At 40.6% G+C, this 25,723-nt stretch overlaps 2 protein-coding genes across 34 annotated transcripts in view; both read left to right on the top strand.

The window, feature by feature from the left end:
- Positions 1–25,723, top strand: part of LOC111570507 (regulating synaptic membrane exocytosis protein 1-like) — a 109,821-nt gene that overhangs the window by 40,826 nt on the left and 43,272 nt on the right. For all 33 annotated transcript variants that reach the window (XM_055018442.1, XM_055018447.1, XM_035949552.2 and 30 more), the window contains 2 exons: positions 19,957–20,228; positions 22,959–23,656. In XM_055018442.1, the coding sequence (XP_054874417.1) occupies positions 19,957–20,228; positions 22,959–23,656 (970 nt within the window). The remainder of the gene's footprint in view (positions 1–19,956; positions 20,229–22,958; positions 23,657–25,723) is intronic.
- Positions 12,255–16,385, top strand: LOC129350812 (uncharacterized). Its single transcript, XM_055018465.1, has 2 exons — positions 12,255–12,880; positions 14,656–16,385. The coding sequence occupies exons 1-2, from the start codon at positions 12,723–12,725 to the stop codon at positions 15,191–15,193; spliced, it is 696 nt and encodes a 231-aa protein (XP_054874440.1). The 5' UTR covers positions 12,255–12,722; the 3' UTR covers positions 15,194–16,385.

The following is a 25,723-nucleotide window of genomic DNA, read 5'->3' on the forward strand; positions in this document are numbered from 1 at the left end:
TCTAGCTTTACTGCCAATATCAGTGCAGTTTCACAGCCTCCTCCAGTACTTGACCCTAAGGAATTTATTATAGGAGGCTCAGAATGCTCATTCATCACACGTGTCTATTTATCTTGCTATCATGTTAATATAATAGTTGTGAGCTACACCCTTTGCCCTGTGGGGTGGCATTTATGGCCTCAGACACATATCTGTGTCATGCTTGTGTAGATTTGTTCAAAATAGCACACTGTTGTTGGGTGAAGAAATGGCCAGCGTGTAAGCTGACAAAACTTCCATTTGTTGGCCACTGTGACAAAAAGTTTCTTTCATCATGAGAGGAATGAGCTATCAAGTGAAGGCAAAAATACCTAAAAAAAGTCTTACTACGTGCCTGATACTTGTGCAAATGTGTATCTATTGATCTAAGCCTGCAAGGAATTATGGCTTTGTGCTACTTTGTGTCGGTGTGCAGCGCAGTAGAAAAGCTTGAGCAATGTGTCATCTGCTGTTAACGCCACAGCGCCTCATGATTACTATTGATCCCCAGTCTCGCTAGCTGCGTCCATCTCCACGTCCGTCTCTCATTGACTGGTCTTAAGGGGGCCATCTCTCTCTCGGTTGTTGCTGTACACACCCTTATGAAAGCATCCTTACACACAAAAACATTCACTGTATGTTGTTTGCCTGCTCATACAACCACGAACCGTAGTGCAAACAAGGGACACACATTCACATGCTCATGTACAAATGCGCGTGCATACATGTACACAGAGAGTACCCAAGGCTGCTTTCATTTTCTATACCATTCATCAGTGTAATGAAGTTGCACACGCACGCACACACACACACACACACACACACACACACGCACACGCATACATACCCACAAAATAAATGCATCATATTATAAAAATTCAATAGGGTAGATGAATGATCTCACCTTAATTCACCCTACATAGTGAAAACTTGTAGAATCCATAGGTACAAGGAGAGCGACCAGACCAGTACGGAGGTTGGCATCCTGGTGGTTGACCTGGCCCACATGTCACCATGTGGGGACCCACACTGGCCTCTGTATGCTTGTTGAGCCAAGTCACCTATGCAAAGCTTGTGGGCCACACACTGTCATGGGTCATCTGGTTCTGCTGTCCAGGGACGATGAGAGGCTCAGGTAGCTGCAGACTAGTGTCCCTCTGGAGAGCTCAATGGAGGGTGGAACGGCTCCAGCATCAAAGCATATGATGGGTTGTTTCATGAGCCATGAAGCAGTATGCTTGGATTTGGTTCATACCACCGAACTTTGTTTTCTTTTTGTCCTTTCAGCAGTTTGCTTCTAATACATTTACGTGAAACTAACGAACATTCTTTCCAACTATTTTCTCTTCGCTATTGATGAAGTGTCTATTGTCAGTATGTATCACCACTGTTTTATTGCCCAGGTTACATTTTGATATCCTGTCATTCAGTCATCACTGTGCTTCCACACAGGAGATGTTTTAGACATGCTTTTCAGTCACGCATTCCATGTGTAGGAACCCACTGTGAACACAAACTGCATAAAGGATCAAGCATCACTTGTGATACATGTATCTAAGAGTATTTTTACACTTCAGTCTATTTTCCTTCCTATGCTAATGAGCTACTTTCACTCGGTGAGTCCCGTAGACATTATATTAATGTGGTCAGCTTTAGAAACACTGAATCTTACAGGAGCTGCACAGTGGCTTGGTGGTTAGCACTTTTGCCTTGCATCTAGAAGCTCCACGGTTCGCGCCCCGGCCTTCCCAGGATCTTTCTGCTTGGAGTTTGCATGTTCTCCCTGTGCATGCGTGGGTTTTCTCCAGGTTCTCCAGCTTCCTCCCACAGTCCAGAAACATACTCAGGTTAATTGGTGATTCTAAATTGTCCGTAGGTGTGAATGCGAGTGTGATTGTTTGTCTCTCTGTAACCCTGTGGTGACCTGTCCAGGTGTCCCTTGCCTTCACCCTCAGTCATCTGGGATGGACTCCAGCCCCCCTGCAACCCTAATGAGAAAGAATGGGATAGATAATGGATGGATAGATGAATCGTACAGTTACTGTAATGTAACTTTTTTGAGTGTTTTTGTTAAACTCACTCTGGTTAGACATCATTCAAACATCACAACCCCAGTTATGCAGGCTTTTTACCTCCAAACATAAGTCACTGTTTACCCAGTGAAGGGACTGCAGGAACACACTTGTGTTACTTATAGTACACTAGAACTATAAGTAACACGTGTGTTTCTTCATTCTGTTCGCGTTACCTAAATGTCAGTGAACACAGAAACATGTGACTCTCCTGGATAATGTAGTGACACTATATAGGGTATATGTTGTGGCCACCCATTTGTACTACTTCAACTATGTTTCATATATCATATTTTGTCCATCAGATAAGTACTCGAAGTACTACAATACCCATGAGCCTGGGGCACTGTTGCTATGGAGAAGAATCCAGTCAGAGGCACAAATCGAAACAGTCGGGAATTCATAATGCTTCATTGTGGCAGCTGTTAACAAATGGATTCAAAAGTGAGCTGATTTAAGCTGCAGCTTGTGTTCCCAGTTTTCTGAACAGTGTAATCTTCAGGCTCGTGTCACCCTTGGGCACTCACATGACAAAGTTTTCAGCTCATTCATTGGATGTTTCTAGCTGGATTGCACTGCAATAGTTGCTCTTAATTTGTCCCTCAAAAATTTTATTCATGCAAACTTGGACATTTAATTTTCTTGATTATTTGGGCTAGGAGAGTTTCATGCCAATCCAAGCCAAGGAAGAGCTCCCACAGTTAGTCATACAGCCTGTCTATGGGGCAAAAGAGTTTTTTGGGGTTTTTTTTTTGGAATAACTCCTCCTACCTTGCTACTCTATTTCTGTATCTTGATGTGTAAAATAGATGCAATGTCTGTTCAGAATAACGTTGTGTCACTCAGTACGACCTTTGTGTCAGTTAATGGAGCATAAGATAACTTCAGATGTGACCCTCTCCACAATGTAAAAAAAAATTAACGAACTCACTCACTCACTCACTCACTCACTCACTCACTCACTCACTCACTCACTCACTCACTCACTCGCTCACTCACTCAGACAAACCTATGCTATGTTTGCGAACTAGAGACATTTAGTGGTGAACAAAGGGAAGTGCAGCATCGTCCTGACCTTCAAGCCCACTTCTACAACTACTGGTGTGTGTGTGCAAAGTTTAGAGTAAGTGTGTGTGTGTGTGTGTGTGTGTGTGTGTGTGTGTGTGTGTGTGTGTGTGTGTGTGTGTGTGTGTGTGTGTGTGTGTGTGTGTGTGTGTGTGTGTGTGTGCGTGTGTTTGTGTGTGTGTGTGTGTGTGTGTGTATGTGTGTGTGTGTGTGCGTATTAGGTCAGGCCCTTTGACAGAGGCCCTCACATGGCCTTTCTATATTGAGTCGAAGTCAAATATTTACAGTATTGATCAACGATTTAACTGTACACCTGGGTCCTGTCTATATGTTGAATGCAGGTATGGCCCATGTGCATGCATGTCTACTGTATGTGTGTGCAGGTGAAGATGTGTGTAACCCATCATACATTGTGTTTGCTTGTAAGACTGGAGTTTCATGTGTGACTGTACAAATACAATGCACTTGAGTGCCCACAAATGCATTTATTTGTGTATGAGCTTTCCGTGCATGTCCATGTGTGTAATGTATATGTGTGTGTGTGTGTGTGTGTGTGTGTGTGTGTGTGTGTGTGTGTGTGTGTGTGTGTGTGTGTGTGTGTGTGTGTGTTTTGCTGCGGGTGCCGGGTTGTGCTGATATAGTACCTCATTAGCTGCTGTGGACACTAATCTCCTTTGTGGCAGTCTTTCATCCTTAGCACAGGATTTATAGACGCCCTCGGTTACGGCACACGCCTCGCATGCTGCCGGTGTCATACGTCAAGCTGTCATTGGCTGATGCTACTTCCTAGTCCCGCCCCTCCTCCCACTCCCCTCCACTCCCTTGGAGTAAATGTGGTATTTGTCTCACCTGTTCGGCGGCAAGCGTTCAGTGTGTTGAAGCTCGATTTGTGGCAAGTTAACATGACAATAGTTCATATTCAGTATAAACTGTGACACTCACAACTGGCTGGAGACACTGAAAGAGATTGTGATAGATGCTGATATGTGTTTGGCATTCATGTGAAACTGCCCAAACTAACTAATGATAGGAGGAGGAGGAAGGAGTTAAATAGAGGTGCTGCTAGGAAGAGTCTGTGGGACAGCTGATCACACAGTGTGTAACTTTTCAGGTATTGCCTCTTATGTAACTTAGAAAGTATAATGAGTTTCTCATTTGGCAATTGCTTCATGTCAGATATATAGTTTAACATTTTAGGAAATTCACAACTGTTATCTGGAATCAAGCAGTCATCTGAGGTGTGCATCCTACTTCATCAAATCTTTACAGATAATTTTAAGTAGAAACCCAAACTCTAAAATATTTTCCTTGTGCCAAATTTATGTTATTACACCACATTTTCAGCTGGATGACTACAGCATGTATCCCTGGATGCATATTCCTAAAATATTTAGCACCAGATGGATGACACCAATGTTTGCTCTCAATCAGACTCAAACAAAAGTTGAAAATGATAATGTTTCATTCAAGCTGCAGGGAGCTTGCACTTTTTGTAACGACATATGTTGTTTTGTGTGGATCTCTGCAACGGAGGTGCAACATTTACATGACCCATAAACCCACAATAGCTATGTTAACGGGAACGACGTAAGGTTTAAATAAAGCAGACATACTTGAACTGCACAGTCTCACAGCATTAGCCCCTGTGATGCTTTTCTGCCCGCAGATAAGTGTTTCCATGTACTCTCTAATCAAAACCAGTAAAAAATAATACAGCAGATTATAGTAATAATAAAAACATCAAAGTTACTGTCTCACTTGCACAGTCCAGAGGGATTATTTCAGTGTTTTGTAGGTTAATTTAGCTTATAAAAAGGTATATACTGTTATTGGCATCATATGTTTTCCCATATACACAGAGTCTTCTGGTTCATTTAAAGAGATAACTCTTTTGCCTCTCTACCCCCCACCACTGACGTTGACTTAATGCATTGCATTAACACATAGCTTTAAATAGAGTTATTATCCTTTTGCACATTTCAAATTGTTTACATTACATACTGTGTAATTTTGCACATTCTCAAGGGATTAATTTGCATAGTCTACACAGCTGTTACACTTAAATCACACTAAATATTTCTGTTACTTTTACAACACCTTGAATTGCTGCACTTGCTTTTTATTTGACTTTTAAGATTTATTGTTTACTTGACCTGTAACTTGTGCTCTCCTCAAGTCAAATTCATCACACGTGAAATACCTACTTGGCAATCAAAAGGATTCTGGTTCTGATTAAATTCACCAAAAGGACTAAGGTGTCATAAAAATGTTGCTTACCAACTAAAGTGCCAAGATTTTTTTAACTTCCCAGCCATGGACAAATTGTGTTAAATGTATTTGACCAATACATACAGATAAAGTATATATCAGTTATTTCATGTTCAGAGAAAAACTGATCTGAAAATGTGAATGTAGTCACCATTATAGTGCGTACACTGGGAATTAAACCTCCCACTATTTCACCCCTTGCATACTGTACAGTTTGTGGTTACCCATAAATGGCCTACTCTCTCCAGGAAACAAACTATCCATGCAAACTTCAAGATTTCATCACTGGATTATTCATTGTTACACTGTATCATGCAGACACAAGCACCCAAACGCACCGTATGCACATGAGCGATGATGCACACACGCGGCTGCACAGTCCTACTCCTCGACAGATCCGAACAGACACATATACGCAGATGGACACGCACAAACACACGCAGATGCAGCAGGGCGCAAAACAAACACACACAGGGGTTTGGTGTCCTAGTTTCCATCTGTGGAGAAGCTATTCTCTCTCTCTTGCTCACTCCTTCACTCACAAACTCATCTCAGGAGGGAGGGAGGATGGGAGGGAGGATGGGAGAGGGGGGAGGATGGGAGAGGGGGGAGGTGGTGGTCCTGCTGTGGTCATGTGACACATTGCTGCTGTTGCATTTGGTGTGTGGGGGGGGAAAAGCAGGCATTTGAATCTGCATATTTGCATCGTTGCTCATGTGCATGTGTTTGACTGGATGCGTGCCTTTTTGTGTGGATGTGCAAGCTGCCAATATCTATATCCATGTTTTGTGTATTTGCGTGTGTGTGTGTGTGTGAGAGAGAGAGAGAGAGAGAGCTGTCAGGCTGCTCTCTGCCTGCCTACGGTTCCTCCTCTCCGGCGCTTGTTTCACCATCAGAGTGTGATCTAATACAGGGATTACTATGGGATTAAGTGAGTCTCTTATAAAATAACAGCTCACCGCTCCATATCTCCACAACACTGGCCATTTGTTCTCTGGTATCAACACGCTCTAACAATGCCTCACAAGGGCGAAGCACAATAACTGCTCCAGAACGGAGTGAAATGCGCTTAGAGAGGAGAGCACCAACAGGAAAACTGACCAGTGAGATAATTTACCCAAATATGTTGTATTCTTGAAGTCAACCAGTACATTTCCCTTGCCAGTTTAATTTTTCAGAATCTGCATGCAGTGTATTCTTTAATTGATTGAATTTTTATTCTTTAATCTGGACTGGTCGGCGTATCAGCCTGAACCAGAATAAGTATACTTTGATGTTTGGTTTAAGTAGAATACATTTGAAGCTGAGAAAGCTGAATGACTATAGGATAACAAAATAACACACATCATGAGTTGATGTTTTTGGCAATCATTTTTATACGTGATTCTACTGTGCAAATATGCAGTTGCAGTCATGAATGCAAAAGGAAAAACAGACAAGCACAGAAAAGGAGATAACATTAAGGTAATGTTTAGTTTTTGCTCATTAAGCGTGATGCTTAACAAAAGTGTTGGTGTAATGCGAGAGGTCTTGCTTTCACTGCTGAACCCATAGAATAATATTACCTCGTACTCCAGTTTCCATCACTTCTATTGAGCTTTGTAGCACCTTTAGGCTCATTGTTTTCTTTGTATCGCCCACCTCTTTAATGTTTTCATTCACTGTCACCAGCCCTGTTTCACTGAAGAAGCTGTTCATCTCAAAAAAATGCTCAAATAAACCCGCTGTACACCTCCAGCCCAACTCAAAAACAACAGACAGAGCAAGAGAGCTGGTGAACACTGTGGACAATTCAGCAAACGCCAATCAACCAAAACATTAAAACCATCTAATGGATGCAACGAAAGAAGCCAGGTCCACAAAGGTCTTGCCACACAATGCACAGGACCCAAAGGATCTGCTGCATATGTCTTGGTGCCAGACAGCAAAGGACACCCCCAGAAGTCCTGTGTCCATGGCCTGACAGGTCTCAGCTGATATGATGGCACAAGGGGAACCTACACAATTTAGGCAGAATGAGATGTTTCCCTTTCAAGTTTGCAGAGATAAACATACAGTTACTGTTCCTTCGTTGTTGTTCTCTATCGGCATAACAGGGAAAAGCTTGCGGAACTTCACTGCGGATAATATGACATAGTTGTGTTGCTTCTGCTTCTGCTTAGGGACCAAAAAAAGCCTTTCAAGCAGTTTTGAAATCAAGCGACTTCTGTCAGAGTATACAACACAGAAAATATAGTGCTGTGCATTGTATGCTGAATATTTGTATTCACATCCCTTTCTTTTAAACAGTTACATCTGGCAAAAATATTTTTATACCCAAAAATAAGCTTGGTTTACAATTTGAACAAGTCAAACTAATTTGAGTTGTGTTGCGCCTACCGCCTTAACAGATTTTTTCTGTGATGAAAATTATGTTTGCGCTTATTCCTTATGATTAGTCGAACTAACTTTCTGTTAATGAAAAATCAGCTTTCAAAGGTAACGTCTCTTCAGATCGACATATGGAATTATTTTATTGTTAAATTGGAATAACCTCTATCTTTTGTGCATTTTATAACTGAAAGGTTAAACCGTTTTATGAATCCCAATAATAATGTTAATTAAACAATAGGAATAATATTTTGGTTCCACGTGGCATTCAAACACAGCGTGTAGTGTTAGCTGTTTTGACAAGAGTTATATTACAGCATTAAACAAATGTTAGGATTACGGTTTGGAAATATAAATATAAAACTAACACAACCAACAGCAGTGTCGCTGTCAGCAGTGGCACCTCCATGGAAGGCCTGCAAGTTCCAGTGAATGCAACTACAGTCTCAAAGTGCAAATGAAACCAGCATTAGATGATGTAACAGCTGTGTGTAGCAGCAGCAGTTATTGTGCGGCCCATCTAGAAAGATCTTAGAGTGTGGAAAAGACACAGTCTGCATGCCTTTAGTGGATGGAGACATACACAGATTTCTAAATGTTAACGGGCTGAAATATAGTTTGTTGCTTCCAGCGGTTTGCATGAGCCTTCCCTCTGAGTTTATTAAATACCTGCAGCATCAGACATCTGCTGTGTATGAAATATTGCACTGATGTTCAAGTTTTAATAAATCTTTTCAGAACAGGCTTTGATTTGTCATATTCGGAGAGGCACAGTGATTGTCCAACAGCATTTATACATGTGCTTCCAAAGAGATACAGTGTCGTGCATTTTCACTCAATACAATACGACATGCCGGTAACTTCAGTAGTAACTTAAAATCATAAATTATCCCCAACATCTTTTTGTAACAGTAAATTACACTGTGTACTTTTCTCCACTTCAGACAGGTGAGCATTCCCACACACAGTCACAGTTTATCAGCTGCAGTTCAATTGGTCCTGACTGCTGGAGCTGGATATGATTTTAACTTAAAAGTCTGATCGTAAAGTCAGAGTATTTTTCTGTCATATTAAGTTTTTTACGAGGGAATTTCTTCTGTTTCACTGCAGGATATTTGCAGCTGTGATATTGTGTGGCAACAGGCAGCCAAGTAACAATGAAAACACATAATATTGTATCATAAGTTGCTGTGATTGCATCAGTTATCTTTACACCTTGGAATCATATATCAAGTACAGATGTGCGGATTATGGGTAAACTTTTCTCCATAAAATAAAGCAGCATCACTTCCTCTGGACTGTTTTAACCAGTGGTCCCCTAATATCCAAAATGCTTAATGTACCTGTCTTAGTCAAGACACAGCAGATAATTAGTAAATAAATTAAATAACGGGCTCCTGTGGCCTCTGTTGCTCAGTCATGTTGATTCGCCCTGTACAACATCAGGAAGATCAGACCCTTCCTGTCTGAACATGCAGCACAACTCCTGGTACAGGCTCTCGTAATATCACACATCAACTACTGCAACTCCTTCCTGGCAGGGCTGCCCACATGCACGGTCAAACCTCTGCAAATGATCCAGAATTCAGCAGCACGTCTGGTTTTCAACCAGCCAAAAACAGCACGTCACCGCACTGTTCAGATCGCTTCACTGGCTTCCAGTTGCTGGCCACATAAAATTCAAAACTCTGACACAAGCATACAAAACTACAATGAAAACAGCTCCCTCCTACCTGAACTCTCTCATTTAGGTCTACACTCCCTCCTGCTCACTACGCTTGGCCAACAAAAGGCACCTGATACAACCACAACAGGGCCGGTCCATAGCTGGACTCTTCTCCTCTGTGGTTGTCCAGTGGTGGAACGAGTTACCAGACGCTATTCAACCTGCAGAGTCTCTCTCAATCTTTAAGAAAAGACTAAAAACCCAGCTCTTCATTGAACACCTTTGCTATTGACAGACTGCAAATAAAATAAACACATTAAAAAAAATTCCTCTTACCTGCTGCACTGCCTGAAGGCCTCACGTTCCTGTTATCACACTTGAACTTGTTTTATGGCTCTAATCCAGGTTGTTTTCTCCTGACTAGATCCTTGCTTGTGTTGTACCTACTCTCGGATGTATGTCGCTTTGGATAAAAGTGTCTGCTAAATGAAATTCTGAAACTGTAAATTAGATATCATAGTATGCACTACAGATGGGATTTATGGCTCTTTGAAGGGAGCCGGAACTTGAGGAGCCGTTCCTTTCAAAGAGCTGTTCAATAGACTGGTTCGTTGTTATATTCCTTTATTTTTTAGAAGTCAACCAGGGGCAACTCATTTTTATCAATTAAACAATCACTGGTAGCAGTTATAAGATACGATATGGATCAGAATAATTCAAACTTCCACATCCCACCAATATATACTCTGAGTTTCATAGATATTTTTTATACACAGATATACATTTTATTCTTATTTACAATTTTTATATTTTTTGTATAGTTAAAATGTTCTTGTGTGGTTTACATTATTTTTGTTATTGTTTTTATATATATATATATATATATATATATATATATATATATATATATATATATATATATATATATATATATATATATATATATATATATATATATATATATATATATATATATATATATATGTGTGTGTGTGTATATATATATATATATGACAATGTAAGTTGTCTGTTGACCCGGACTTGAAAGAGATGTTTTCTGACAAATATTGTATTGTGCTCTACCTTGCATGTCATCCCCAGAATGTTTCCTTTGACTCTGGCACATTTAATGTATTTTTTTGTTCTGTCGTCAATATCTCCTCCTCCTCCCTGATAAAACAGTAAATGTGACTCCGCTCCAGCCTCCAGTCAGTCAGACTCAGGCGACTCACACTGCTCCTCTAGGTTAGCTGCATATAAAGCTGTGTTCACGTGAATGGAGTGCTGTGGACAACTCAAATTTGGAGATGTTATTAGTCGTTCATGTGAAGACAGCATGGACAACCCAGACTCATGGGGCACACAGGTGACACGTGAAGAAAGTGTGGGCAACATAGTTGCCAAGTCCGCTTATTATAAGCGACTTTGGGCTTGTTTTTCTGTAAAGTCGCTTGCAAATCTCATCAGTCTCGGGTTACGGGTTTTTGGGCTTGTTTTCTAAAGTGTAGTCGCTTATTTGGGCTTGCTTTTCTGTCTGTATAAACCCCTCCTGATTCTCTCAAAGTTCTCCACAATAAAGCGAAACATGTTAGTTCGTCCTTTTGCAGGACCTGTCCACTCCCATTTCTTGGTTACTGCCCCAACCGACACTCACAAACGTGCACAGACAGTCTGTGAGAGAGACAGTGACAATGAGTGGGAAAAAGTGGGGGAAATATGGCAAAATATAGTAAAGAGTGGAAGAAAGAGACTGGATCCGACCTCAAGTGGGAGATAACTCGAAGGCATTCTGTTGATTTGGAAAAGGGAGATACATGCAAGCCACACAGGTTTAATACAGCATGCTGGGACTGAAAAGCACACAAAAACCCTCTGCACCCCTGAAGCTCAACAGGTTGAGCTGGCGACCCATAAGCAGTGGCCATGGGTTTGAATACAGCCTTTGTTGCAGGTCCTCTCCCCTCTCTTATCTGTCTCTCTTTCTCTCTGTCAAGAAAGCCAAACAAGGCCAAACAGCCACTAAAAAAGTCCATGAGGCTTACAGACATTGGTTTCACCACTACGAAACAAATGAGCTAAAGATAGCCACTTACATAGCCTTTCACACATAAGTTATTTAAAGTTTTTATGTTTACTGTTTACTGTCAGTTTACTGTTGTGTATGTATAATCCATGTCTTTCATTTTAATCAGTTTAAAATTGTAAGTTATTCAAAGTTTTTATATTTTTCTGTCAATTTACTGCAAAAAAATGAAATAAATGTATATATTTATACTGTAGTCAAGAGGCCTCACATTTACAGAATGTGGCAGGTATGCTGTTGGGCTTTTTTGCACTCGTTTCCATAGAGCTGGTTGCTTGTTTCTATCGTGAGATCTGGCAACACCAACAATTTTCTCACATTATTCGTTTAACGTTATAAACATTTGTATTTATGCATGTCAGGGAGTCATAGCGCTAATTTACCTTTGTGTGTTTGTGTATTTAACTTTTATTTTTATTTCACGTTATTGTATAAAATAAATATAAATATGTATGTCTCCATAGTTGTCCGTATGTAATGCCTCTTTCCAAGCCTTCAGATTGGGCTGTTTGAGATCTTGACACCACAAAAGCCATTACAGATGATTCCATTATTATTCTTTTTTGTCCCAATGCAAATTGTTAAGGAATTAATTCCAGGCTTCTTCATGGAACAAGGTATTCGGAACTTCATCAACACGGACCGTGTATCGGTGCACACCTCCTTCAGAATAAAAGAATGGCTCGAAACACAATGAGTAAAGGCGAACAAATTTCATGTTGCTTAACAAGTCTTAGTGCTGTTTGGGTGAATTAAGCCTTTAAAATCTTAGGTAGGGTATGAAGTAGTACTTTGTGTGGAATACTCGATGTGGTCCTGAAAGTGCAGCCTCTGGCTCTGTAGAAAAACTTACAGGGGCCAAGATGAAAGTAGGAAACTCCTTGAAAAAAAACTTTTAAATTCTAAGTCTATTTTGAGTGAAATCATCCTGTAAAGCTGCAAGTTCTGCATTTAAGCCGTAACTTGTGCACTTTAGTGATCATCTATTGTGGTAACTTATAAAAAATGCGCTAAATGCGCGACCGGAAGTGTGCAGCCCTCTCGGTGCAACCTCCGGCTTTGCAGACGTACCGTTCTCATGAATCTAGCGGCTGATAGGCATCATCGGGTCATAGGTCAGGCTTCATGTCATTGTGCGTCAGGTGAAGTGTAGGTTCGACTGAAACTAGCGCCGACGAAAATGTCATGTAGACAGGTGACCGTTTTTCAGGTGGATGTGGATGAAATGTATGAAAGTCCCACATGGGATGCTTGCTACGCTGTCCGCTCCACAGAGACACCGTTCTCCGTGGACATCGACCTGCCTCCACCAGCCACGGAATCCGCGGGGGGATCCGAGTAAGTGCGCCACACACCAACACTTCTCTTTCTACCCGGTGATAATATGGGTTTTCATCGTGAAAAGCGAGCAGACGCGGGGTACGGCTTCATACAACACTATACGGCATTATATATTACACTGCTTCATTGCGCCCTTGCTTTGTAGAATGTGTTTGCTAACATGTCACGTTTAAACGACATCGCCCTCACTTTGTTCTCCGCTTTAGTTAGCGTTAGCCAGTTGTAGAAGCTGTAGCTAGCTTAGTAGCCACTCTGCGTCATGTGTGAGAAAATACACGCTACAGGCTCATAGCTTCTAATGTCAGTGTGTGGTTTTAGTTTGTCTCCTTCTGCTTATCTAGCTAATAATTAAACACACCAGCAAATTTAGTGCTAACCAAACATTGTCTGTTAGAGATATAAGCTAATTATAGTAATACCTAACGAATGTTAGCCACTGTAAACAGAGCTACATATTGCGCATGCACAAGCAGCAATCTCTGTATTATAATAATAATTTTATTATATAATAGAAATATTAATTATGCTGCATTATTATAATAGAAATGTTGATGGCAGATTTTGACTAGTCCTAGTAAGAAAGGCACAACAATGGTCCACTTCCACTAAGTCAGGGCTCCAGTCTTGGCTTTTCCACTGGTAGCTCTGGGCCTGGATGGCCCGCAGGGCAGCCTTAGTACTGCCATGGTGATTGAATGTAGTTCTTTTCTTTTACATGTCATCATCTGGTGTTCTAAGTCAGGACCTCTCCCTCACCTCCATCCTCCCCGTCTAGCTCCTCATTTTGTTTTTTTTTTAAATAAGTAGCTATACATGCTTAATTGTTGGAACATGATAATATAATAAATGAGTCAGTGAAGTAGAAAAAGAAATAATTCCAACCACAGTAGCTAGCACAGTACCCATCTGTGTTTTCTGGTGGGGCACTAACATTAAATTTAGTTAAAATGCATATGCAGCTGATCTGATTGCAGTCTCGAGCCCTGCAAGTGTCTCCTTAAACCAATGCAGAAATTACCACATACTGTGGAACTTGTTGACCTAAATGGAATGCAGTTGTGTTTAATATTTTTGCAGGGGTTTTTCTTACTATGACTTGCCGGATTATCTGCTGCGTGTGATAGTTCTCAGAGTATCCTTCTTTACCTTATTGGTACAGTTTGTTAGTTCAGTTTGAATTTTCTGAAAGAGAAAAAAAGACATATTTTGTCACTGAGAAACAGACACGGCTTGGAAAGAAACAAAAAAGCCATAGAAAAGTACCTGCAAATTGTTACTGCCCGCAGAACTCCCTTAATGTTTAGTTTTGAGGTTTTCACTGGGTACATGTCTAACCCATGTAAAAGAAAGAATACATATGGTATCTAACAAATAACTGTTGATATATATTCATTAATATATATAAAAAAGAAGCTTGAAAGTAGAATTGAGAGTTGCCCTAGGAATTATTCAGCCCCACTGATTAAACTTGTTCCATATAACTGATAGGGTGGTTATTGTAAGCTACCTAAACACTAAACATGAACAAGAACTGCTGAAGACTGTACTGTAAAACAATGTGTATCCACTTTGTTTCATCTAGGTAAATGTTTTATCAGTAACAGTTTTCAGTCAAGCACTGGAAAGTTCTGACTCGCTTCAAGACCTATTTTGTTTTAATCTTTCTGTTTGAAAGACTAAAAAGACTGCAGCTGTGCAACCAGCATATACATGGACTGTTACAATTTGGCTTTAACAGCATTAATCGAAACGCTGCCTGTCTGTGTGAATAGTTTGATTCCAGAGGATCCTGTAGATGCTGAGGATAAGGAAGACAGGCTTTCTACTCCTTCCCCTGTGGATCAGGGATCCCATGCAGCATCCTGGTCATCATCTCAAATATCTGGGAGGACAAGATCTGTCACCCCTACCCACCTGCGAGCCCGAAGAGCTAGGAGAGCTGCTGCATCACAGCCCAACAGAGGTCAAGGCTACAATCGATCAAGAGCACCTGTTTCTACGGGACACGGGTGTGTCTGCTGCTGCTGCAGCCAAAGAAGATACAGTCAAGGACGATCTGTGACAAGGAGATACAGGTCAAGAAGATATGTGTCAAGTAGTTGCATGCCAAGTGCAGCATTATGGGAGCACCTACCTGTAGTCATCCAGCCTACCAGGTGGTACCAGGTTGTTGGGAGGATGCCATGTGGCTACTGCAAATCCCAGGGCAGGCACAAGATGACGTCTTGGATATGCCAGAGATGTGAGGTGCCCCTGTGTCTGATGCCATACAGAAACTGCTACACCAAGTGGCATGCCCAGATATGTTGAGTTCAGCAGGCTGAAGTCACCTTTCAGCATAGAGGTAGTTCTCCCATAATGTTCTAGAGTAGAGTTCCTGTGTTACCACAACGTTTGTTAGTCCAGTTTTTTCCTGTTTATCCTTATAATCAGATTCTCAAAGCTGAATAATGTAATGCAGAATATTATTTTGGTAGGTACACCAGTGTGGTGAATATGGTTAAATGTGAAAAAATAATCTGAAACTATTTTTTTTTAATTTCCTTTTATAATATATTCCAATTGTTGTAACTATTTGTTCTAAATTTTCAGTAAAATGTTCCTGCTTACAGTAACAATTCTTTTATTTATTCAAACCTATTTGTAACCTATTTCACAAAAAATCTATTTCCCTACAAAAATTGACAATGTGGTACATGATACAGAGAGCAGAAAGCTCACTATGCCTACAAACATCAGTGCAGTTCACATTTAATGCAACTGTGGGTTTTTAATTAATACACTTGGATGAAGAAATCAGATCCTTTAGAAGAAAAATTGAAAAAACTTTGTAAAATCAGACAAACAAGCATGATATTCTTGGAGTTTGTCAGCCACCGCATACTGTATACAGAGATTTAGGTGCCTACTTAAAGGAACATCACCAGTGCCAAAATGGTAAAAATTAAGAATTAGAATTCTTAAAAATTTAAAATTGTTCTTTAAATTGTGGTTTTATTTACTCATAATAGTCCTGTTTGTTCATCAAGTGGTCCGAAATGACTGGTAAAACATAGATTCATTGTCTTTACTGCACATGGACCGCCATGCTTACTGTCATGCATAATAAACCCTCAAAGGCGCATTAGGCGGTAAAAATGCCCTGATAATTATTTTTTTTAAACACTGAGGCATTAATCAACAAGCAGCATTTGAGTTTTATAACTGGCCTAAATGAGTGCAACATCAAAGTACTATAGAAGTACTTTATTTTATACTGACATGCACTACCAGTCAAAAATTTGGATACACCTTCTCATTTAATGTTTTTTCTTTAGTTTAATGACTATTTACATTATAGATTCTCGCTGAAGGCATCAAAACTATGAATGAACACATATGGAATTGTGTACTAAACAAAAAAGTCAAATAAGTCGAAACATGTTTTAAATTTTAGATTCTTCAAATTAGCCACCCTTTACTTTGAACTGAACTGGGGTCTTTCAGTCCAGGAGGAAAGTAACCCCTTTAAAAAGTGCGTACTGTTGGACTGTACTAACTCATAGTAATATTGCACCCTGAGCTTTGACCATCTTGCTCATACTTTTGTTGCAGTGTGAAGTGAGTTGTCATTTGTCTGTCTACTCTCGGAAGCTTTTTCATCCACACACAAGGCATTGCAATGTATGTGATATAACTGCGCAGAGGATTGTCGATCAGAAAACCTGCCAGGCTTGCAGACTGCAAAATGCTACCGGGGGTCGTAGGTCATCCAGGTATTTTGATATAATGAATATTAGGACATATTAAATGATTTTCTGGCATACCACTAAATACTCCAGTTAGATACATGTCCTATTTTCTAAGGAAAGAAAACCTGCTAGAATCGGTGAGATCACTTTTTTAAGTGTTGGGTAATACATATTCAAATTTAGAACTAAAGAAACCCTTCATCATGTGTCCCATAAGTCATGACTGTGTGACAGTGAGCCAGCATGAACAGTACGAGGACCTAGAAGCTGAAGGAGCTAATGGTTTCAGACATTGTTCATTTTATTCTTTATATATGTGTGTGTGTTTAAATGCAATAATTTACATTTATAGCTCAAATATTTATTCAGTTAGTGCATTTACAGAAAACAAATCAAGGCTATTTTGATACTTGTCTCATTGCTTAGGCCAAATATCAGTGATTAATCAATGTAGAAAGTAATTACTTCATAAACAATACACATAATAACATCAGAAAAGGCTAGATGAGATGAAGTATTTAATGTAAAAGAATATTGCTAAATTACATTCCTATGCGACCACATAGCATGTCCGCCTGCCTGTGAATGTATGTACAAGTAGACCAGCACTGCAGTGTGGATCTGGCAGCCGTCCACTTTGTCGGTCTGGCTGCAGAAAATCACAGATTGGTGGATGTTTTCACCAAAGCTATAATGTCCCACATGAGGCACTGTTTTGCTTTCTTTGCTGTGTATGTGTGTTAGTGTGCGCACACGTTTTCCCTCTCTCCCTGGTGGTGCTGGGGTGTTTGGCAGGATAAATATAGCTGCGTTGGTGTAAAGCTGTTTTCTCCTCGGCTTTTGTAGCTTTAATCAAAAGCAATCTGGAGGAGGGAGAAATGGAAGGGAAAGTGGGGGTGAGAGAGAAAGGAGAGCGGGAGGAGGAAGAAGAGGGTGAGAGTTGGTAAGAGGAAGAGAATGGGGGGGAGGAGTGGGGATGGCTGATGCCAGAGTGTTTTATTTTAGCTCTCTTTAAAGAGTCATTGGGGAGTGTTCAGGAGTAATGAGAACCCTGGTGGCTGGAGGAGTGGGACTGACTCTAACCTCCCCTCGTTCTCCTCCTCCATCCTCTCACTGTCTCTTTATTTCCCGCCCAACCTCACTTCCTCTGTCATCCCCCCCTCCTCTTTCTGACTCTGATGTCAACACAAGACTATGGCTATGGCTACATTCACACTGCAGGCCTTCGTTCTTCTCCATCTTTCTATTCTAAGATGCAACCCTACATCAATTACTGAATGTTTGAGGCATGTGAAGTTGATTTTTAGTAGTGCAGCACATCTTCAGAAAATGCAAGAGGCGTAAAGATGAGAGTATTTGTCTCAAACAGATCATTTCACCCTGAAATCCTAATAATGAATGACAGTCAGTGGACATTTTTTTTTGTGCTACTCACAGTCTCTGAACAGAAATGTAAGTGCCGACCTTAACGTCTTTGCGTTACACCAGGTGTCTATCGGCTATAGCATACCAACAGGGTCAGCATTTAAAGGAGGACAGACACTGGGATTTCTGTTCATTTAGTGCCTTGTGTTAACTAACTCTTCATGTTTTAATCAGCACTTAGATAAGTACAACTACACCTGTATTTTAAATGGTAAGTAGGTGGAACTAGACCATTCTCCAGCGCTGACAGTGCTGTGGTGATAAATCTGGATATATGGGACTAACTGACAGTCCACCATGTGGAGTTCATATAGAATGAAGCTAGCCCCTGCTGTACTGAAAAAGTACTGAATCATCACACCCCAAACTGAGGTGCACATCAAACGGTTCATTTCGTGTAATCTTCCACCCCATAAGAAATATTGGTGTATTGTAACTGGATATTTGGCTGATTTTCCAGTATTGCGTCTTTTCATCTGTCACAGAATAAAACAAGTTGCTGAAAGAAAAGGTTTAAAATTGAAATTCTCAGAAATCTTTCAATTACAGGTTTCATTTTTACTAATATTATAAGTTACGTAAAGCCATAGTAAGAGGAAATTTTGTACTACAACTCGAGCCTTCACAAAGTATATTCAACCACTGAGGTCTGTGCAGTATGTATGTGCAAATGAACCTCCAAACACCGACACTGATGTTTCTGCCAGGAGGCACTGTCGCCTCACAGCTAGAAGGTTCTGGGTTTGAATCTCGGCCTGGGGGTCTTTCTGTGTGGAGTTTGCATGTTCTCCTTGTGCCTGCCTGTGTTTTACTGGGTGCTCTAGCTTCCTCTCAAAATCCAGAGACGTGCTGAGGATAACTGGTGATTCTAAATTTTCCACAGGTGTGAATATGAGTGTGCTTGGTTGTACCAGCTAGTGTAGACTCCAGCGCCCCTGTGACCCTACAAAGGATAAAGCAGTGTATAGATAATGGGTGAATGAAATTTACACTGAATGATATAACTTTTCGATTATGACTGTAAAGTGTTCATAACATTGACTATCTGAAACTGTACAGTAGAGAGAGTTAACATCAATTGCTTTTACTGCTGGATTATTTGATCGTAACGGATTTTGAATGTGGTTTCCAAGGGGCACACATGATACAAAATATGTTAGAAGCTAAAATTGAATTTGTTTTCACTACGAAAATGTAATGTGATATCAGATATATGTTAATCCAGATTTTTTTTATGTAATTCATACAACTGTACATCTGAAGTGTGTCATGAATTGTGAAAAATCTGAATTTGGACTCTCAGCTGTAGTGTGTGAACACAGCCAATGTATAATCAGCGTGCATATGTGTGATGGGACAAATAGAAAGAAGACGGAAGACATTATTCTGGCAGGGAGTTGAGTATCCTTTCATTATCCAGTTGGCTTTGTGTTCCTCATTTGGAGGCCAAAAGCAGCCCACAGTGGAAGCCAAGCTGCTCCCTGGTATAACTGCCATGATGTTGATCTTAAAAAGCTTCCATAAAAGCCTTTTTCTGGACAACTCATTGGCACCAGCGCAGCTCTTTAGGAAGTGCATTGTTCTGTTTCCTGTTTGACAGGCACAGCGATTGAAGCTGGGCCTCGGATTAGTGGTTGGCAGAGTAGTTGGCTGGGATGGTTTTCACTGGCTGCAGTCAAGAATAGTTCTTCCTGTTGGACACCTTATTGTGATACGAATGTCAGTAGCCTTCAGCTCGTCATCTCCAGTTTTCACTGAGGTTATGTAAATGCAAGTCATTTATTATCTGATCTGATAGTACAGAAACTTTATGATGACAACTGGTTGCCAAATCAGCTAATAAAGGTATAATATTGAATGTCCAGACCTTTCATATGCCTGCAATTGTAATCTCTACCCATGCTCCTTCTCTCCTAGGTGATCTGGGTGTGCAATAACTGCCGGAAGCAGCAGGAGCTCCTGACCAAGCCAGGTGAGTGGTTCACTGGTCCTCCAGGGAAGAATGCCAGCCTCGGTTCAGCCGTCAGCGAGCCGTCTGTGTGCCAAACAGCCGGGGATAAGAAGCTCCGATCTCGCTCCCAAGCACCCCCGGGCTCCAGCACTGCGATCCAAGACCCCAACCGACTGAGCACAGGCGGGACTCTACCTGGCACAGATGCTCGGTCACTTAGCGAACCACCACGAGACACGTAAGATGAAACAATATTGTAGAATTTCTGCTGGAGGAAGAAGTGACACGAAAGACAGATTTTTAAAAAAAAATTCAAAATCTTATTACACCTCATATGTTCACCAGTTTTGCTGTTGCCCTTTTCACCAACATTGCTGAAATCCTTTTTGATCTTCCAGATTGATGACAAATTAAAGCAAAAATAGAATGTCTCTGGATCTTTGCAGGAGGCAGAAACAGTTCTTCCAAAGCATTCCCTCCTTAGGTATTCTGATGATGGTGCTGAAGTGCACAGCCTGAAACCTTTGCAGATGTGCAGTGCAAAACATGGCTTTATTCATCTGTTGGACTTAGTTCATGTCATTCAACAACCGTCATAGGTGTCCATTATGATTTTATTCAGAGATTAAATATGGTAGAAATTTAATAATATAAAGGAAGAAAAGTATGTTTTATGATGGACTTCAAAAGTAATTTTGCTAAAGGAGCATAAATTAAAAACAATGAATGACTGAGGGACTCTCACTCCATCTCACAGTGAAACATTTAATTAATTGTATCACGAGTTTCATCATATTACATTTTGCTGCCTAATGTCCAACAGTGCACAGGCATAGAAAAGATGTTCAGCTGAAACTCCAGTTTAATCTGACTGATCTGAGTCTGAGCTGACGTTGAAACGTCATGGTTTGTTACACTGATTGCATAAGTGATAATAATGAATGATCTTAGATGTGCATTTAATCTCCATCTATGCATGTTCACCCTGTGGCCTATGGTAATCTGACAGCATGCAGTTATAGAGACCAACATTTACACTTGCATTTATAGGTGCATGTCTGTGAAATGGTCAGCACTTCAAAATCTTCCATCCAGTAGATGATCAACTAGTTTAAGGTCTGGTGACTGAATACTGTAGCTTATGAGTTACCATTAACTTACCACCCTCTGAATCTTTTACTCAGAATACCTCAAGAAAAATAAATCCAATAGTTAGAAAGGGCTGCCTGCTTGCTAGGGGAAATTGAAATAGACAGATTAAAAAATAAATAAATAAATGAAAATGGCATGGGCAGCTATCCTGATATTTAGTATGCATCAAGCTCTAAAAACTTGGGACCTAAAATTCCTACCATGCATTTTATTACTGCCTTCTTTAGGCTCTTCACTGTGTAGTTTCCAAACTACATTTCTCTAGTTTATAACACAGACATTTTCTACATGCTGGTATTCTCCAAATCCAGGGTTCTCCAGGAATATTAAAGCTCATCCTGAGCCACAAAAAATAGTATCCACAGATAGAGGGAGAGTAACCATGACAAGTGATCTGAATGTGTGAGTGAGTGCCCCTTTTAACCCATATCATCTCAGCCTCCAGAAAGGAAGCAGAAGTCCTTGTAAAATATGTTAGTACTTGTATTATTGATTATCTGCAATTCTTAATTGCTTTCTTTATACAATAGTATAAAATATTTTTAGGCATCGTTTCTTATGCCATTCAGAGTGAAAAGGAAGCATGCACTCAGTTCCAACACACTAACTAGTCACACTACTACTACTAGTAGTAGTTTTATTATTTTTCACTTATTACTTTTTATCAGTGAACACTAATATTACATACCCTCTCCTGTGAAAATCTACTCTTTTGTCTTGTTAAAATGTCCATATGGTGTTTTTGTATGCAAGAAGATGTATCATGAGCGTAGTGAGAGCATTTCCACCTTGAAGCTGCAGTGTAATGATGACGGTCTCAAAACCACAGATTCATTCATCTAGGGTTTCCTTACATAACAGACATAGGAAAATAATCCTATCAACTTGCAGTGCAAGACTTTCTGTATCATTCTTCTTCTTCTTCTTTCCATTTGGAATATATCTGGCTAAATTTTCCAATATTACAATATTACCATTCTGTAGCATAGAGTAGTTTTACAGGGTTCGAGGTAGGGACTTCATAGAGAGAGGTCTATGAAGACCAACTTTGATAATGAACTGGTAACTGATGCAAAATCACACCAGTGTCATTTGTTCTATGTGCATAAGCAGTTATTGTAGGCATAGTAAAAAGCTATCACACACATCATGTATTAACCACATTTTGTTGTCGTTACTTCCTTAATATAAATAATGCTGAAACAATTACTCCATTTATCATTTAGTTGATATAACATTAATCTACTCACTACACGCTAAACCTTTTTAAAGCACAAAATGTGATATTTTCTGCCTGTAGACCATTGTAAAGAGAATAGGTTTGGATTTTAGGCTCTGTCAGACAAAACAAGCTTTTTAGAGGTGTCATCTTAGGGTTTGGCAACTTTTCATGACCATTTTTTCACACTGTGCTTTGGGCTAGATTGAAATGTTTCAGAAACCTTTTAATTAACTTTTCATGGTGACCAGAACATTGAAATTTGGTGATCCTCTGAACTTTCCTCCAGTACCTCAATGAGGTTGACTTTTGACCGTCTGACAAAAAAAGAAAAGAAAATATGGTATTTCAGTTACCCATTTCTTTGATATGCTATATATGACTCAAAACACGCACACCATTAGTAAACATCAGCATGCTAACATATCAGAAATTAAGTGGTTCATGTCACTGTGACCTGTATAACATGGGAGTCACAGAGGCTGACATTGTGAAGCTTCTTACTGAACAGTTTTCCAGGCCTGTCAGTGCATATCTGCAAATCTCGCTTGTATTCTTTACTTTCCTTCTTCATCTCCATATTGATTTTCTCCTCAGGAGAAATGGACGGGGTGGTGCAGGAGCTGGTCGGGGGGAGCGGCGGCAGGGCCAGCCCAGACTGCAGACCCAGGTGTCCATGGACCGGGACCTCCGGGGGGAGCCCAGGGAGCGCAGGGACAACTGGCGGCTGACAAAGGGACGCTCTTTGGAGCATGATCCTGTGGGTGGAGGTGGAGGTGGAGGAGTGAGGCGGACAGAAGAGGGGGGTTACCACCACATGGACCACAGCGGTGGCCCCCCTCGACAAGCAGGACAGGCCCCTCCTGGAGGCAGGGGCCACCCCGTGTCCGGGCAGGGTCGTGGTATGGGCATAGGGGAGGTCGGGGACGGCACGCGACCTGGACAGAGGACGGTGGGTGGGGTAGGTGGGCCGCATGAACACACTCTTTCCCAGCAAGGCCCCCCTGAACTCCGAGAGCCTTCTGGTTCAGGCCCCGGCTCAGTCCCCGGCCAGGGACCTGTAGTGAGACGGACCAAACGGGAGAAGGCTGAGAGCATGCTGCGCAATGATTCCCTAAGCTCTGACCAATCAGAATCTCTGCGTCCACCGCCACCGCGTCCCCACAAGTCAAAACGAGCCCTGGGGGCCGGAGGGAAGAGACAAGCCAGCGTCAGCAGTTCAGAGGAGGAAGGAGGGACCACGCCTGAGTACAGCAGCTGTGAGGATGCTGAGATCGAAAGTGTCAGCGAAAGAGGTGAGAAAATATCAATCATCACCTTCTGTTCATGAAGAAACCGTTGTTGATTTCAGCGAGAGAGTATGAAAAGTATTGACGTGTCTGTTCATTCATCAGTGTAGTCATCCATTACATGACACATCTCAAGCAGTTTTATTTTCAAAAAATGTGAGGAAATGATCCGTCTTACCACTGCTGTATGGCACTTCCTTACACTGCTTAGGCCAAGGAAGTACTTTTAGGGTCAACATTAAAAATCTTAACAGCCACTTCTGTCTCTAAACACGCGTATTCAAATGACATTACTTTTGATGAATGCTTTAAAAAAATAATTAGTGTTATCATATTTGTACAAAATCTGTATTTTGAGGTGTCTAAAAAATGCTTTCAGTTTCCTTCCTGCTTGTGAGCGACCAAACAGCCATCACTAACCAGGCTGAATATCAGCAACTCAAGCCGTGAACATAACACACAGTCTAGGATTCTTATTTCTACAAGCAAACAGTAACAGCACTAAGCTAACGAAAATCAGTAACTTTATTTGTCAGGTCAACTTCTCAAACATAAAACTTTTTCAAACTATGCTTCATTTTCTTTAGTGGAATTCATTGTGGAACACCAATTTATGTCTTGAAAATCAAGTGTTGTTTTTTTTTTTCAGTTAGTGTACACAGTTGAAAACCTGTTAAGAATTAGTCCATACGGTATGCAGTGTTTAAGTGGGACACAGCTATAAATTGTTGTCATAGAATAGACGTTGCCATATATCTTAAGCAACATGCTTCTTTCATAGTGGACACAGAGAAAAAAATAAATAAACCATAAAGAGATATGTTGGCTTCATGTGGAGGGACTGTACATGCTTTAGGGGACCATGCACTCCCTTAATGATGAGCCACTAAATACTTAACAAAAGCCTTATTGCTGTAGTTGCCTGCTGATCAGTTTATATGCACACCAAAGCTAGTAAAAGACTAAAAGACTACAGGTGTCAGTTTAGGTAAGAACTGGCATAAGATGCACTAGTTATGATAATACAACAAACTGATGTAAAAAAAAAAAAAAAAAGAACAGAAAAAATACTTTTAAACCAATCAACAAGCAAAGGGCACCTAAACAATTAACAAGGCTCTTATTAGAATTACTTGAAACTAACACGTGAATCAAAGAGTGATCCTGGAGGACATCATGTTATTTAATTCTGGCAATTTTTATTTTATTGCATTTTCACAAGATAGCCAGGAGTATGATGTCTCCTACAGCTACAGTTCACTGCGTGAATCATCCTGATTAAGTCATTAACACTTTCAAAACACCTTGCTAACATAGAATATACAGCTGTTGATCCTTTCCTCACCTTTTCAGCCAGTATTCAGTGCCACAGTAGTTATACTTTAAAAACTAATGTTTGGAAGCCATTCATTTCTCGTGCTTAATGCTGTATGTGTGTTTATAAGGACTGAAGCATTGCATTTTCAGCCTGTGTGTGTGATTGAACGCTCCCACCTGAACACTGTATCATCGGAGGTGAATGTAAGAAGCAGAGAGAACTGTTTAGTCTCAGTCCACTGTCCTTACTTACAGTCTGTGAGTTTGGAGACATCTCTCTACTTTAACTGTGTGCGTTCAATGATTACAACAGGTAAGGCTGGTCTGATGTAACTCAGTACTTTGGGTAAACACTGCAGGTTCATGCTATATACACTCCTGATCAAAATTTTAAGACCAGTTGAAAAATTGCTAGAAATTGCATTTTGCACTGGTGGATCTTAAGAAGGTTCTCAGTCAGCTTCAAAATGCAAAAAGAATAAATGGGAGCCAGAGGGGGGAAGCAAATCTGCACAAACGTTTGGATTCTATGTCATTTCCTGTCAGGTATTCACACTGTCATGACCTCCTGGGAGGCAAAGCCAAAAAAGCTTTCTGTCTTTGAACGTGATAGGATTATAAAGCTGCATAAGCAAGGCCTCTCGAAATTCGCCATCACTGCTGAGGTTGGACACAGTAAGACAGTCATTTTGAATTTCACAAAAGATCCTGAAGGTTATGGAACAAAAAAGACGGCATCTGCAAGGAAACGTCTTC

The sequence above is a fragment of the Amphiprion ocellaris genome, chromosome 16 (assembly GCF_022539595.1).
Source record: "Amphiprion ocellaris isolate individual 3 ecotype Okinawa chromosome 16, ASM2253959v1, whole genome shotgun sequence".
NCBI lineage: Eukaryota > Metazoa > Chordata > Actinopteri > Pomacentridae > Amphiprion > Amphiprion ocellaris.

Bases quoted from the DNA above. Each gene is read 5' to 3' on its own strand.
- LOC129350812 (XM_055018465.1), top strand. From the start codon at position 12,723: ATGTCATGTAGACAGGTGACCGTTTTTCAGGTGGATGTGGATGAAATG. The intron at 12,881-14,655 runs GTAAGTGCGCCA...CTGTGTGAATAG, and splicing joins GAATCCGCGGGGGGATCCGA to TTTGATTCCAGAGGATCCTG.